The 15,573-nt window shown below is 39.7% G+C and overlaps 1 protein-coding gene and 1 long non-coding RNA gene across 9 annotated transcripts in view; one reads left to right on the top strand and one right to left on the bottom strand.

Moving 5' to 3' along the window:
• Positions 1-15,573, bottom strand: part of LOC311266627 — a 99,346-nt gene that overhangs the window by 40,098 nt on the left and 43,675 nt on the right. For 6 of the 8 annotated variants that reach the window (XR_014623745.1, XR_014623746.1, XR_014623747.1 and 3 more), the window contains 2 exons: positions 5,908-6,015; positions 5,645-5,787 (listed from right to left, as the gene is read on the bottom strand). This is a non-coding gene — a long non-coding RNA (uncharacterized lncRNA). The remainder of the gene's footprint in view (positions 1-5,644; positions 5,788-5,907; positions 6,016-15,573) is intronic. The other 2 variants (XR_014623749.1, XR_014623750.1) reach the window with 2 other exon arrangements.
• LOC311266624 (myosin-7-like) lies at positions 2,366-13,627 on the top strand. Its single transcript, XM_084369055.1, has 36 exons — positions 2,366-2,458; positions 2,588-2,744; positions 2,841-2,868; positions 2,952-3,060; positions 3,193-3,285; positions 3,370-3,433; positions 3,521-3,619; positions 3,734-3,837; positions 3,918-4,056; positions 4,185-4,303; positions 4,394-4,543; positions 4,638-4,808; positions 4,922-5,231; positions 5,362-5,432; positions 5,603-5,808; positions 6,303-6,426; positions 6,731-6,867; positions 7,040-7,295; positions 7,432-7,674; positions 7,762-7,938; positions 8,087-8,232; positions 8,316-8,406; positions 8,501-8,890; positions 9,002-9,128; positions 9,205-9,323; positions 9,410-9,606; positions 10,726-10,909; positions 10,997-11,162; positions 11,249-11,373; positions 11,459-11,767; positions 11,857-12,060; positions 12,154-12,450; positions 12,563-12,667; positions 12,867-12,962; positions 13,068-13,202; positions 13,494-13,627. The coding sequence occupies exons 1-36, from the start codon at positions 2,381-2,383 to the stop codon at positions 13,512-13,514; spliced, it is 5,547 nt and encodes a 1,848-aa protein (XP_084225181.1). The 5' UTR covers positions 2,366-2,380; the 3' UTR covers positions 13,515-13,627.

Genomic DNA, 15,573 nt, shown 5'->3' with positions numbered 1-15,573 from the left:
TTTTCTCCTCAAAGCACTTATATGTATTTTCGATTGATGTCTCATTAATTAGATTGAGTAAAGGCTATGGTCTCCCTACCACAGCCTTTTCAGATGGAAATCTATTTTTAAATCTGCATGGATTCAGACCACAAACAAATTACTATGAATTATCATATAACCCAATGGAATAAAAATGAAATTAAAAAAATCTATGAAACTTGTCCTCTAGAATAAAGGGGGGTTTCTTGGTAAATGTGCACCTGTTACCCCTCATCCATCATGACATTGGCGACTCTGCTCTTCAGCTATATTGCTGCCCTTCTCATTCAGAGAGAAAGAATTTCACAGGGTTATCTTTGTCCTCAAGGCCAAAAGAAAGGGAACAATGCCATGACGACACCATGAGACAAAGGGTGTAGACCTTGCTTGGCAGAACAGTGATGAGTGATAATTTAAAGTCCCTGACCTTAGCTCTCACTCAACAACAGCTGCAACACTTTATAGTCTGAGCAGAGGCTACAGAAACGCTTTCATCACCCTTCACATGACTGACCTTCCCTGAACTTTATCTTTTTGATTAGGAATCAAGAGCTGTTCTCAAAGTAAAACAAATTAGTGTTATTAAGTCATTAATCTTTCTGTTCTATCATGGCTCTGACTGGGATTTAGAACAGACACTGAGTTGAATAGAGCTGTAGAGAGAAAATAAATAATAATGGAAAAGAAAGTAGATCCTGTTGATTTTCAGTAATGCTTTAACATTTTGTTTTCACATGTAAATATGAATTTAAATCGATAGTTATAACCTCTTCCATGGTCAAATTTTTCCAGCTTTTCAGTAGTGGTTATCAAAAAATGCAGATGCTAGAAAACTAAAACAGATTATTTGCCTAGGATCATCCTTCTTAAGTTGAAATATACAGTTTAACCATAATAGGAAATTAATTTGCCAGTTCATTAAATCCATCATAAACACAAGACATTGGTTTAAAGGGTATACAGTTTAAGGTAAACATATAAATGCCCTTTAAAATGTTGAAATATTTAATGTTGAAAATTAAAGTATTTATTTTGGTAAAAGTAATCAAACTATAAACAAAGCTAAATATTGAAACTAAGAAATCACAGTCAACAGATCTAATTGAATCAAGTCAATAGGTAGTAAGACATAAACATAACATATATATTATAACCTGTTATGATTTGTATAAAAATAAAATAAAAGTCACTTGATATCAAGCCTGTCCCTGATCCCCACCTCTTGCCCTCCCCTTTCTTTGTACCATGTATTGTCCTAGCCTTGTTTGTCACAAGGTGAAAGCAACAAATAGCAGCAGGACATTCTACCCAATTAGAAGAACGCCTTTTTAATGTACCACCTTTCTCTAAAAATTCATCCCATATTTGGTGCATAAACAACCTTTATTAATGGATGGATGGCTGCTGTCAGCTATGGAGTTCATCACTTCACTTGATTAAAGGTTGAGACTGAAAGGTAAGCAAGACATTTATATCAGTGGTACGTAATAGAAATGTGACAGACATTTGCTGCCTTGGCTGTAACATGTTTTGGGGTAAAGTTTATTGATATACTTCACATGTATATCATATTAATTGCAATGAAATAATGCTTTGCTTTGTTATTGGGTTTTGATAGCAAGACCCCGGTCACGTTTGGACTCCAAACCCAAGGTAAAAGCTGAAAGTCTTTAATCTTGACTATAGCACCTGCTACATCAGAAGAGACTTACACTAAATTGTTGCTTTTTTATGTACAGTTTTTTTATGTACAGCTTTTTGTACGTAAGGGATCAAGGTCATTTGCATACAATAGAGAGTTTGCATAGATGATATTGTGAAAGTACTAGCTACCTTTTTATTATTGCAGGTGTTAACCTAACACTGCTAATGCTAATGTAATGCATGAAAAGTGGTGACAAAAGTGTATTCAAAATAATTCTGATATCTATATCTGATCATCATTAATAGCTCACCGTTTGTAAAACCATAACAGGTTGAAAAATGGGCGATGCTGCCATGGCAGAGTTTGGGGGTGCTGCTTCTTTTCTGAGAAAGTCGGATAGGGAGCGTTTAGAAGCCCAAACCCGTCCCTTCGACATGAAGAAGGAGTGCTTTGTTCCTGACCCGGAGGTTGAGTATGTCAAAGCTACCATTACCAGTCGTGATGGTGACAAAGTCACAGCTGACACTGAATTTGGAAAGGTAAATTAATTGTAGGACTTGCAGGAGAGCACCAATGTACATGTTTCTACTGGGGCATTTGGTTAAATTGGTCAAGTGTGACTGTAAAATGTGTAATTTTTTTCCGTAGTCTGTCACAGTGAAGGAGTGTGATGTACATCCTCAAAATCCACCAAAGTTTGATAAAATTGAAGACATGGCGATGTTCACCTTCCTCCATGAGCCCGCTGTGCTGTTTAATCTCAAAGAGCGTTATGCAGCATGGATGATCTATGTAAGGCAATAAAATGTGTGCATAAAACCCTATCGACATTGATAAAGCACATGTTAATAAGCAACATGCTTATGACTAAGAAACACATGATGTTATCATCCTATTATCTGTACTCCTCTTACCATGCAGACCTACTCGGGGCTGTTCTGTGTGACTGTCAACCCCTACAAGGGGCTGCCAGTCTACAACCAGGAAGTGGTTGTTGCCTATAGAGGAAAGAAGAGGAGTGAAGCTCCTCCTCATATCTTCTCCATCTCTGACAATGCCTACCAGTACATGCTGTCAGGTAAATAATCTATTTTAACCTTCATCTCGTTTAAATATTTAATTCTGATATTCCATATTTTTTACTGATAATTTGAAAAATCACTCTCCATGACAGATAGAGAAAACCAGTCAATCCTTATCACGTAAGTCACAGCCAACAAAAACTTCTTCAGTATCTACGGGTTATAGGTCTTGGCCTACAAATCTCTGTCTTTCTTCTGCTCAGTGGAGAATCCGGTGCTGGAAAGACTGTCAACACCAAGCGTGTCATTCAGTACTTTGCCAGTATCGCAGCTGCCCCAACCGGAAAGAAAGATCCAGCTGCTGAGAAGAAGGTCTGTATTACAGAATATATTTCTGAATATTTTACAAAGCGCAATTACACTGCTTTACTTCTTCACTACGCAGTTTTAATCGTATATACTCGGCACTGAACCTGCAGTTGTGTCTGTATTTAACAAAATCAGGGTACCCTGGAGGATCAAATCATTCAGGCTAACCCTGCTCTGGAGGCCTTTGGCAATGCCAAGACCATCAGGAATGACAACTCCTCCAGATTTGTGAGTGTCTGTGGAATTGCAAATGGTAATTTCTAAAGTGAAGTGAATCAACTGAACTAACATGAGCAGCTCTCTTCCTCTTAGGGTAAATTTATCCGCATTCATTTTGATAACCGAGGAAAGCTGGCCTCTGCTGATATTGAAACTTGTAAGTAACAAGGTTTATGTAACACATTTAAAGGTATCACCTGTCAACTTATCAGTTTACCACAATAACAGCCCATTTCTCTTACAGACCTTTTGGAAAAGTCTCGTGTGACTTACCAGCTCAAAGCTGAGAGGGACTACCACATTTTTTACCAGATCTTGTCTCAGCAAAAGCCTGAGCTTCTGGGTATATATCTGTCATAAATGCTTTATTTCTCAAGAGCCATCAACACCGAGAGTTATTACTGTATTTGAACACAGTGGGTTATTTTGAAACACATTTTTTTCACTCCTTCCTTAGAAATGTTGCTTATCACCAACAACCCCTATGACTACGGCTTCATCTCCCAAGGACAGACAACGGTAGCCTCCATCAATGATTCTGAAGAGCTGATGGCCACTGATGTGAGCTGAATCTTCAAATCCCAGTCAGTATAAATCAATTTTCATAATACCAAAAATGCATTTTGAGCTTTTTTTCCCAGGATGCCTTTGATGTTCTTGGCTTCACTCAAGAGGAGAAGAACGGCATTTACAAGCTGACTGGTGCCATCATGCATCATGGTAACATGAAGTTTAAGCAGAAGCAGCGAGAGGAGCAAGCAGAGGCAGATGGCACTGAAGGTGAGAGATGGTTTTTGATTACAAAAAAAAAAAAGGAAAATACAGCTAAAGGAATCAGGGATATAGGAATGACACTGACATTGAAAGGTAGTGATGACACTGATGAATAAATACCACAATGTCAACAGATGCTGACAAAGTTGCATATCTGATGGGGCTGAATTCTGCTGACCTCATCAAAGGGCTCTGTCACCCAAGAGTCAAAGTAGGAAATGAGTGGGTCACCAAGGGACAAAACGTCGCTCAGGTAAGAGATAGAGATTTTTTGTATTGATGTTCAAGTTTAAAATAAGTGTAGTAAGATTTACTAAGATGTTTATTTGGATTTTCTTGTTAGGTGAACTATGCTATTGGTGCACTGTCTAAGTCAGTGTATGAGAGGATGTTTCTATGGATGGTGGTGAGAATTAACCAATCCCTCGACACCAAGCAGCCCCGGCAGTACTTCATCGGTGTACTAGACATTGCTGGATTTGAGATCTTTGAAGTGAGTTTAAAAATAACACACAATCTCAATGAAGTAGTCTTTGTTTAAGGTGAAATTATTAAGCCTGGTTGTACTGTCCACCATTTTATTACAGTTCAACACATTTGAGCAGCTTTGCATCAACTTCACCAATGAAAAACTGCAACAGTTTTTCAACCACCACATGTTTGTGCTGGAGCAGGAAGAGTACAAGAAAGAGGGCATTGAATGGACTTTTATAGATTTTGGTATGGACTTGCAGGCCTGTATTGACTTGATTGAAAAGGTAAAGTACTTAAAACTACTGTATTACTGTCATTTAATTATGTTACTGCATTGTTCATTTAATTTTTAAAACAGTGCCATGACATTTGTCTTTATACTATGATGACCTTACAGCCCATGGGTATCATGTCCATCCTTGAGGAGGAGTGCATGTTCCCAAAAGCCTCTGATGCCACCTTTAAAGCTAAACTCTATGACAACCATCTGGGAAAATCTGCCAACTTCCAGAAGCCCAGAATTGTCAAAGGGAAACCAGAGGCCCATTTTGCCCTGATGCACTACGCTGGAACTGTTGATTACAATATCAACAACTGGCTGGTGAAGAACAAGGATCCTCTGAATGAGACTGTTGTAGGACTATACCAGAAGTCTAATCTCAAGCTCTTGGGTATCCTTTTTGCAAATTATGCTGGAGCTGATTCAGGTTTGTATTTAGAAAGGGGCTAGAATCTTAGTTTGAAAGGATTATCAATGTAACATGTAGAATTGTTTTTTAAAAAACGGTACACGGTTTCTTTTGAAAGTCTAATGATTCATATTTTATTTAGTTCAAGAGTCTGGTGGGAAGGGCAAAGAAAAAAAGAAGAAAGGCTCATCATTCCAAACTGTATCAGCCTTACATAGGGTGAGATCAATATAATTTAAAGTGTGTGACACATAGCGAATTGAAAGGTTCTTCTCAGACTTAAGACAATGTCCTCAACCATATGTCATCATGCTGTTTATACTGATAATGGTACACTCAATGACAATGGCAAATGGCAACCAATTCTGTTATCTGGGGTGCACTCACAGGAGAACCTGAACAAGCTGATGACCAACTTGAGGTCTACTCACCCTCACTTTGTACGCTGCATCATCCCCAATGAGACCAAGACTCCTGGGGCCATGGAGAACCCTCTGGTGATGCACCAGCTGCGCTGTAACGGTGTGCTGGAAGGCATCAGGATCTGCAGGAAGGGCTTCCCCAACAGGATCCTCTATGGAGATTTTAAACAAAGGTTTGCATTTGATGAAAAAAACACACATTTGAAACTAACAATGGGAACAAACGATTGACTCTGTCAGATACAGATGGGTGACAAATTAGAGGAAAATACATCAAGTCTCCAAGACTGGGGCAACCATAGCTGGCCAAAGCAGGTTCAAGTTGGCTTGTCTTAGATTGTCCAAGTTCCGGCCACTGTGCTGATGGGATGGACACCATTCTGCAACAAGACATGCCCTCATTTAGAGTTTGACAATGAAGACCACCGTCTAACATGTTGTTCCAAAATCTCCAAGGTGTTAAATTGGGTCTAGATCTGATAACTTTGAAGGCCATAGCATATGATTCACATCATTTTGATATTGACCACACCATTCAGTAAGTCTTCATGCCCTGCATACATTTGATATGTTTGTCCACTGATTTTTATTTATTTATTTTAAATTTTTTGAGTTTGCTTTTTTATGTAACATGAAACTAAAATCATTTCTTATCTTTTTTACAAAGATACCGAATTTTGAACCCAAGTGCTATCCCTGAGGGACAGTTCATTGATAACAAAAAAGCTGCAGAGAAGCTTTTGGGCTCCTTGGATTTAGACCATAACCAGTACAGACTGGGGCACACCAAGGTAAGTATTGGTGAAATACATGTAATGTATACAGTATAAAGCAAATACATTTCTGCCTCAGTGTGATAAGGAACTGCACAGGGTGAAAGTGTACTTTTGGTTGTTGTGGTTTTCTATTGACAACAATTCTTTAAGTACAGAAAAAATGCTGGATATCAATTTGCTCATCTAATCCTGCTTTCATTCACAATATCTTTGTGACAGTTCACACAAATGTGTGTCTTTAACATACACAATCACACCTGCCTTCAGCCTGTGTGTGTTGTGCTTGCAAATGTTGATCTAAACTGTTGTCGAAAATCAGGTATTCTTTAAAGCTGGGCTGCTTGGTCTCCTGGAGGAGATGCGAGATGACCGTTTGGCTCTAATCATGACTAGGATCCAGGCGAGGTCAAGAGGTGTTTTGGCAAGAATTGAATTCCAGAAGATTGTTGAACGCAGGTACATGCATTAACTAATGCCTGAGGCATACAGTAGGAGATAAAGATTCAACATGTGCATTAAATAACAAGCAGAGTACATGAATGAAATGGACTCAAAATACAGACTTAGTGTCTAGGAAATACATACTTGTATTACTTGAGTCAATATCTTTATCAATCAATACCCACAGGGATGCACTACTAGTGATCCAGTGGAACATCCGTGCCTTCATGGGGGTCAAGAATTGGCCCTGGATGAAGATGTATTTCAAGATTAAACCTCTATTAAAGTCAGCTGAAACTGAGAAGGAGATGGCCAACATGAAGGAAGAATTCCTGAAGCTTAAAGAGGCTTATGCAAAATCTGAAGCCCGCAGGAAGGAACTAGAAGAAAAAATGGTCACTCTGCTCCAAGAGAAGAATGATCTACAGCTCCAAGTCCAGGCTGCAAGTCTAAGCATTGTTATTTTAATGTCGTAAAATTAAAGTACATTCTGTATGAATATATATAAATAACAGAGACATGAATCCTGTATATTGCTGATGATGATATGTTATCAAATTATTGACCATTTCAATTTAGGAGCAAGATAATCTTGCAGATGCTGAAGAAAGATGTGAAGGGCTGATCAAAAACAAAATTCAGATGGAGGCAAAATCCAAAGAGCTGACAGAAAGACTGGAGGACGAGGAGGAGATGAATGCTGAACTAACTGCTAAGAAGAGGAAGCTGGAGGATGAGTGCTCTGAGTTAAAGAAAGACATTGATGACTTAGAGTTAACTCTGGCTAAAGTGGAGAAAGAGAAGCATGCCACAGAGAACAAGGTAACAAAACACAAAATACTGTGCAATCACTCCATGTGTCCCAATGACCCTTTGTCCTTAATAAAAAAAAACCTCTGCTGGCCATAGGTTAAGAACCTGACTGAAGAGTTGGCAGCTTTGGAAGAAATCATTGCCAAGTTGACCAAGGAAAAGAAGGCCTTACAGGAAGCTCATCAGCAAACACTGGATGATCTGCAGAGTGAAGAAGACAAAGTCAACTCTCTGACCAAGGCCAAGGCGAAGCTGGAGCAGCAAGTGGATGATGTAAGAACATAGCAAATGAGAGTGTGTTTGCATGTTTTAAAAATAATTGAGAAATTCAATATTCAATATAAATACAACATATATTTAATATTATATTTAACGTATATAATAAAGTCAACTGAAATGCTGTTAATCACACCCACTACAGCTTGAAGGATCTCTCGAGCAAGAGAAGAAAGTGCGTATGGACCTTGAGCGAGCAAAGCGGAAGCTTGAGGGAGACCTAAAGTTAGCTCAAGAGAGTATCATGGACCTGGAAAATGACAAGCAGCAACTTGAAGAGAGGCTGAAAAAGTAAAATTATACCTGCTCCGGTAAAAGCACATGTTTTCAAAACTTTGTGTCAGTTGGTACATTTCACATCTTTCTATCCACAGAAAAGATTTTGAAATCAGCCAACTCAATGGCAAAATAGAAGATGAACAAGCAATGAGTGCCCAGCTCCAGAAAAAACTGAAGGAGTTGCAGGTAATAAAAATAAAATGAAGAAGTAGGGATGTGATATTTAGTTAATACAACAACCTGTAGGTATTTAATGCAAAAATTCACTTTTATTTCATAGGCCCGCATTGAAGAGCTGGAGGAAGAGCTGGAAGCAGAGCGAGCTGCTCGAGCCAAGGTGGAGAAGCAGAGAGCAGACTTGGCCAGAGAGCTGGAGGAGATCAGTGAAAGGCTGGAGGAGGCTGGTGGAGCAACATCTGCTCAGATTGAGATGAACAAGAAGAGGGAGGCTGAGTTCCAGAAACTTCGCAGAGACCTTGAAGAGGCCACTCTGCAGCATGAAGCCACCTCTGCAACACTCAGGAAGAAACAAGCTGACAGTGTTGCTGACCTGGGAGAGCAGATTGACAACCTGCAGAGAGTTAAACAGAAACTGGAGAAGGAGAAGAGTGAGCTCAGACTGGAGCTGGATGATGTTGTCTCCAATATGGAACATATTGTGAAAGCTAAGGTAAAATACTTCAACTAAAAAATAACTTAAAAGTTACTTAAATAAACTGTATAAGCATGTTTTTCTATTAGTAAAGTAGTTTATGTGCTATTGTTGATGATTTGTTTTCAGAATAATTTGGAGAAAATGTGCAGGTCTCTGGAAGACCACATGAATGAATATAAAACAAAGTCGGAGGAGGGACAGCGTACCATCAATGACTTCACCATGCAGAAAGCAAAGCTTCAAACTGAGAATGGTATGCATTTGATTTGAAAAGTATTCTTTTTTTGGGACATACATACATTTTATTTTTATTCTTTTATCAAAACTAGGTGAACTTACAAGACAGCTTGAGGAAAAGGATTCTCTGGTGTCTCAACTCACCAGAGGAAAACAATCCTACACTCAACAAATTGAGGACCTTAAGAGACAACTGGAGGAGGAAGTCAAGGTAGCAAACACATTCCAATGAGATGCTCATTAAGTGCAGATGAAATGTTGACACATGAGAGGCATTGAGATATGCTTTCATTTCAGGCCAAGAATGCATTAGCCCATGCAGTGCAGTCTGCTCGTCATGACTGTGACCTGCTCAGGGAGCAGTATGAGGAGGAGCAGGAGGCAAAGACTGATCTGCAGCGCAGCATGTCCAAGGCCAACTCTGAGGTGGCTCAGTGGAGAACTAAGTATGAAACTGATGCCATCCAGAGAACCGAGGAACTGGAGGAGGCAAAGTGAGTCCAATATAGAGAACTTGAATCTAAAATATGAGGTAAGATAAAGTCTTCAAAAAACAGTTAACAAAAGAAAATAAATGTGATTGCTGTTTGTGCAAGCTGCACAAATCTCCTACAGCTTTTCAAATAAACATGGTTTTAACACCACCCTTTTGAAATACTTGTACATTTAGACAGTAGCAGCCTAGAATGGCCATATGGGTAAACTGCCAAGGGATCTACAACAAATCTATTGGGGCAATGCTGGCAGGTCATAAAAAGGTAGCGGGTCAAAACAGCAGCAGCAGTAGCAGATATCAGGCAAAAAAACACAAAGACAAGAACAGGAACAGGTATAGGTGGCTCAAATGCAAATGCCCAACATGACAAACTGGCCAGGTGAATGGGCTGGTCTGCTGGTTACATAAACTGAAGGAATGATGAGATGAGCCAGATGTGTCATCAGGTGGGGATATTGGGAATGAGAGCAAGTAAGCAGGTGGATGTGGGAGTCAGATGACCAGAATTGGCAGAAAAGTCAGAGGGCACTTGGTGGACAGGTCGTGAAAGGCAGGTCTGAAAGCTCCTTAGAAATGCATGAGCCTGAGGGAAGTGATAAGTGGTTGGGGGCTGGAACAAAGGGTCAGATTGAGTAAAAAAAACTACAACAAAAAGGCAGCTTTTGTGACAGGGAGAAGAAGTACCACAGGAACATCACCAGCTTCCTGACATATGTTGTCTTTCCTTTCCATTTGATGTAGCTCATTGTCAGTGCACATTCATTCAAATAAATACTGTGAATACAGCCCATTTAAGCTAAATAAGCACCCATAATAGTCCCCAGGATAATCAGCCATGCACTAGGCTTTTTGCATGTCATTAGAAGACAGTATAACTGCAGTGAAAGTCAGACCTTCACTATTCTTCTAGCGTATTTGGAAAAATATAGCAGCTGCCAACTGGACCTGAATGTACATAAATCCTTCTGTAGTTAGCCACAATTTCAAGGCAAAGTGAGTAAAATATGTTTTGGTTCAAACAACACTGCATAGTTTAAAAGCAATAAACCCTCATAAATTCACTGTAAATCATAACAATAAAATAACAAAAGTATAATAATTCTTACTCAAAATCCAGAAAGAAGCTGGCTCAGCGTCTGCAGGATGCTGAGGAGGCTGTTGAAGCTGTGAACGCTAAATGTTCCTCTCTGGAAAAGACCAAACACAGGCTGCAGAATGAGATTGAAGATCTCATGGTGGATGTGGAGAGGTCTAATGCTGCTGCTGCTGCTCTGGACAAGAGGCAAAGAAACTTTGACAAGGTTGGATTTAAAATGCAGACTGTAAGGTGATTTTCATCTCTTAGATATAGATCAGATACTTGATATAAAATGTAAACTGTTTCTTAGATTCTGTCAGAATGGAAACAGAAGTATGAGGAGTCTCAAACAGAGCTGGAAAGTTCTCAGAAAGAAGCCAGGTCTCTGGGCACTGAGCTCTTCAAACTGAAGAATTCCTATGAAGAATCTCTGGAACATCTGGAGACCATGAAGAGAGAGAATAAGAATCTGCAGGGTAAGGGTAACACCAGCTTTACAGTATACTGCAGAATTTGCTCTACTGACTAAACCATTGATAATGTTGCCCTTTTTGTTCCTCAGAGGAAATTTCTGACCTCACTGAGCAAATTGGTGAGGGTGGAAAGAGCATTCATGAGCTTGAGAAGATTCGAAAACAGTTGGAGCAGGAGAAGTCTGAGATACAACAAGCCCTGGAGGAAGCAGAGGTATGTTGAATGTTCGGATGCTGGACTCTGCTTTTGTTATGTGGAAATAACTAGCTATCTATTTGATTTCCAATCTTCATGATAGGCCTCACTGGAACATGAGGAAGGGAAGATTCTCAGAGTTCAGCTTGAGTTCAACCAGGTTAAGGCTGAAATTGAGCGCAAGCTGGCTGAGAAAGATGAAGAGATGGAGCAAACGAAGAGAAACCAACAGCGAATTGTGGACACTCTTCAGAGCTCTCTTGAAGCTGAGACTCGCAGCAGGAATGAGGCTCTGCGTCTGAAAAAGAAGATGGAGGGAGACCTCAATGAGATGGAGATCCAGCTCAGCCAGGCCAACAGGCAGGCAGCTGAGGCCCAGAAACAACTTAAATCTGTTCATGCACATCTGAAGGTATGTACTTTATCAAAAAAGGACACCTTTGATGTATATCATCAATTGATTTAACCTGATTTACAAAAAAATATCGCACTCTTCCTCAGGATGCTCAGCTCCAGCTTGATGACTCTCTGCGAGCCAATGATGATTTGAAGGAAAACATTGCCATCGTTGAAAGGCGCAACAACCTGCTTCAGGCTGAAGTGGAGGAGCTCAGGACAGCTGTGGAACAAACTGAGAGAAGTCGCAAACTTGCTGAGCAAGAGCTGATGGATGTTAGTGAGAGGGTGCAGCTACTGCACTCACAGGTAAGATGCAGTAATTATCGATAAATTCTGGCATGTTTGTTTTGGATTAACATTTTTTACAATTACAGTTCTTCTCTATTTATGTCAAACTAGAATACTAGCCTGTTAAACCAAAAGAAGAAGCTGGAAGCTGATACATCCCAGCTCCAGACTGAAGTGGAGGAAGCAGTGCAGGAATGCAGAAATGCCGAGGAAAAGGCCAAGAAGGCCATTACTGATGCTGCCATGATGGCAGAGGAGCTGAAGAAAGAGCAGGACACCAGCGCTCACCTGGAGCGTATGAAGAAGAACATGGAGCAAACCATCAAAGACCTGCAGCACCGCCTGGATGAAGCTGAACAGATCGCCATGAAGGGAGGCAAGAAGCAGGTGCAGAAGCTGGAGGCCAGGGTGAGTATAAGTTGGCTCTTTGGCTCTTTGCATGATTTAAATATGGAAAATAAATAGCTGTTCGATGTCAAGTTGGCTCAATTTTGTTGTCACTGCATCCTTCATCCTGCAGGTCAGGGAACTTGAAAATGAGGTGGAAGGCGAACAGAAAAAGGCCAGTGATGCTGTAAAGGGAGTAAGAAAGTATGAAAGACGTATCAAGGAGCTTACCTATCAGGTAACTACTATCACATCACAAATCTGGCAAAATAGGCCAGATTCACAACAAATGTGACACTCTTTCAGGATGATCACCTCAAGGTTGTTGAGATAAAGTTATCAATTATCTGTAGATTACCTTTGGCTAGAGTTAAAGGTCAGAGTATTACATTCAGAATCAAGACACATGCATTTTTTATTGTTTTTGCACGATTTAGACTGAAGAAGACCGTAAAAACCTAGCACGTCTTCAAGATTTGGTGGACAAGCTGCAGCTAAAGGTCAAGTCCTATAAGAGGACTGCTGAGGAGGCTGTAAGTACTGCTCAATTCAAATGCCAATCTTGCACCTCACCAGTGAAAATAAGCATTTTCTGAGCAGATATAATGTGTAATACATATGGTGTGTCTGTTCTACAGGAAGAACAGGCTAACGGCAATCTTACAAAGTTCCGTAAGCTTCAACACGAGCTTGATGAAGCTGAAGAGAGAGCTGATATTGCAGAGTCTCAGGTCAACAAGCTACGTGCCAAGAGCCGTGATGTGGGGTCAAAGGTCAGCATACACATACTGCACATACATTTAAAAAAGAGAGATCATCTGATTCTTTGCTGTGTCCACGCAGAAAAAACTGTTGCCTAGCAGTGCCAATCACCTTGGTTCTATACTGTTCAACAATGTGGCACTAGTTTTCCACTGATATCTCTGTTGTCTTCTCGCATCTGTTATTACCACATTTAGAAAACTCCTATTGAGGGGCCCAAAGGGTGAAATATGACACAAGGGCTCAAATAATACACATGATAAAACATTTATTATTGTATTTTCTGTCTGTTTTTGTTTCAGAAAGGACTTGATGAAGAGTGACGCTCCTTCAAAAATGATCTGAGAATCTGAAAATTTCTGAGGCACCGTTGCCTGTGTAATGGTGTCTCCCTAAACATGTTTTTTTTTGTTCATTAGAATAAATGTATGTGCATCTGAAACCGTTTCTAGACTTTTTATTGATTTTTTACTCTCTGTATTGACAATTACACAGAAATAACTTCAGTAAATTACTTTCTGAAAAAAAGAGAAATAAAATGAATGTCACACTAGTATAATGATAAGTCTAAAAATGTATGTATCTTTTAGTATTATCTAAAAATTGTTCTTTAAGTAGGGCTGTCAAGCGATTCAAAAAAATAATCTAATTAATTACATTTCAATGGAAATGGATTTTGGTAAATGAGTGAATCAATGAATAAAAGGACATTCTAAAGTTTAAAAGGAGAAGATATTTTAAGTTCTTCGATGGTTAGAAGGTTCCTTGCTGCATAAGTTGCACAAACCGGTGCTCCTGTCAACAGTTCAATCTCGGCTTTTTTTGAAGCCCCACTCCAGTGTGTTTTGGTATTATGGTCTTTCCTGACAATGTTTTATAATTTTTGACAAACAGCTTTATTTTTTGCTTAAAATTAAGCTGTCTATAAAATGGAATGGACTACAGTAGAATCCAGGACTTTAAAGTCATCCACCAAGCTTGGCTTCTGGTGTCTTAAGAGTGACGTAGCTCCTTTAAGAACAGGGCAGTTTGTAGAAACATTGGCTGGCTGGAGTGGGACTTTTCCATTCAGTCAGCTCAGCAGCATTGAGTTATCTGCCTCCATCATGTTTACAAAGCTGCTGTGGAACTGGTTCAGTGATGTAAGGTCAATGTCTGGTCTGTGTTACCTGCAAATTTTTCCCAAGGGGGATCAATAAAGGAACATCTTAATCTTAATCTTAATAAATCTGCATTATTTTATCTGTAATTAATTAATGGAAATTAACGCGCTTTTTGACAGCCCTAATTTCAAGAAATGTTTTCTTATATAGTTTCTTCTTCCAATATGCAAAATATAGGTAACGGCACTCATACTCCTATTCACCTTATTTTTAACAGAAATTCAAAGTCTGAGACAAGCACAGCCAGCTTCTGCTTTTCTGTACGTCACTTCCTGTCAAGCACTTCTGCCCACTGGCTAGCTAGTAGCTAACTGACTTTTCATCGCTGCAGTTGCTCGAATCACATACTGACATGCCTACTACAGACTCAATCAGTGTGTACTGCACACTGCCTACTAAATGAACAATAAATATGTTGTTACCAGCAGACTGTTCACACTTAAGTATAATGAAGCATATGTCTTCTCTGCATCACAGGACTGCTTTCACAAATATAAATCAACATTATGTCACCCACTCAATGTAATATTTCCAAGTATTATTTTAAGGCAAACTAGAGAAAAAAGGGGGGACCCCGTGAAGGCTTTTGTTATTGGTTCACGTTTGATTTAAAGCATTAAGATGGACAGAGCAATGTTAGCAGCTACTGTCTGTATGCTTTAACGAGAAGCAAAAGAGCAGGCTGCTGAGCTAGGGAGGCAACTGCAAGTGAAAAGAGCCAGGCAGAGGAGGAGTCCTGCCTGTCTGCCCTTGTACTACAATTATCTTATTAAGTTTACCTAAAGCAGTGATTGACTTTAATAATAGAAATTAAACAGAATAAATGGGATACGGTATAGTCTGTGTGACTGGTGGATAGAGGGGTCTGTAAGCTGACCAGTGAGGCAGTTAGCCGGCTGTCTAGCCAGCTATCCCCGTAGGCACTTGGGGAGCCACTCAACTACAAAAACAGTGGAGCATACTTTTCCATTTGCCATCAATTTTCATAAAACTGACCTGCCATCGGACAATCTGAGGAGACACAATGCATGTTTGAGGCACATGAGTATGTGCAGTAAGCTGTCTCAGAAATTATTCTCACATACAGAAAATCCAGGTACTTGCAGTTGAAAGGCACTACATACAAAATTTGACATCATCGTTAGTACAAGTAGTACGTTAGTATGCAATTTCAAGCACATGTTAAATAAGCTATAGGCCAACTTTTCACTTCACTAAC

The sequence above is a fragment of the Pagrus pagrus genome, assembly GCF_965226575.1.
Source record: "Pagrus pagrus genome assembly, chromosome: 12".
Classification (NCBI taxonomy): domain Eukaryota; kingdom Metazoa; phylum Chordata; class Actinopteri; order Spariformes; family Sparidae; genus Pagrus; species Pagrus pagrus.
The sequence above is the reverse complement of the archived record's forward strand: the minus strand, read 5'-3'. Positions and strand labels throughout refer to the sequence as shown.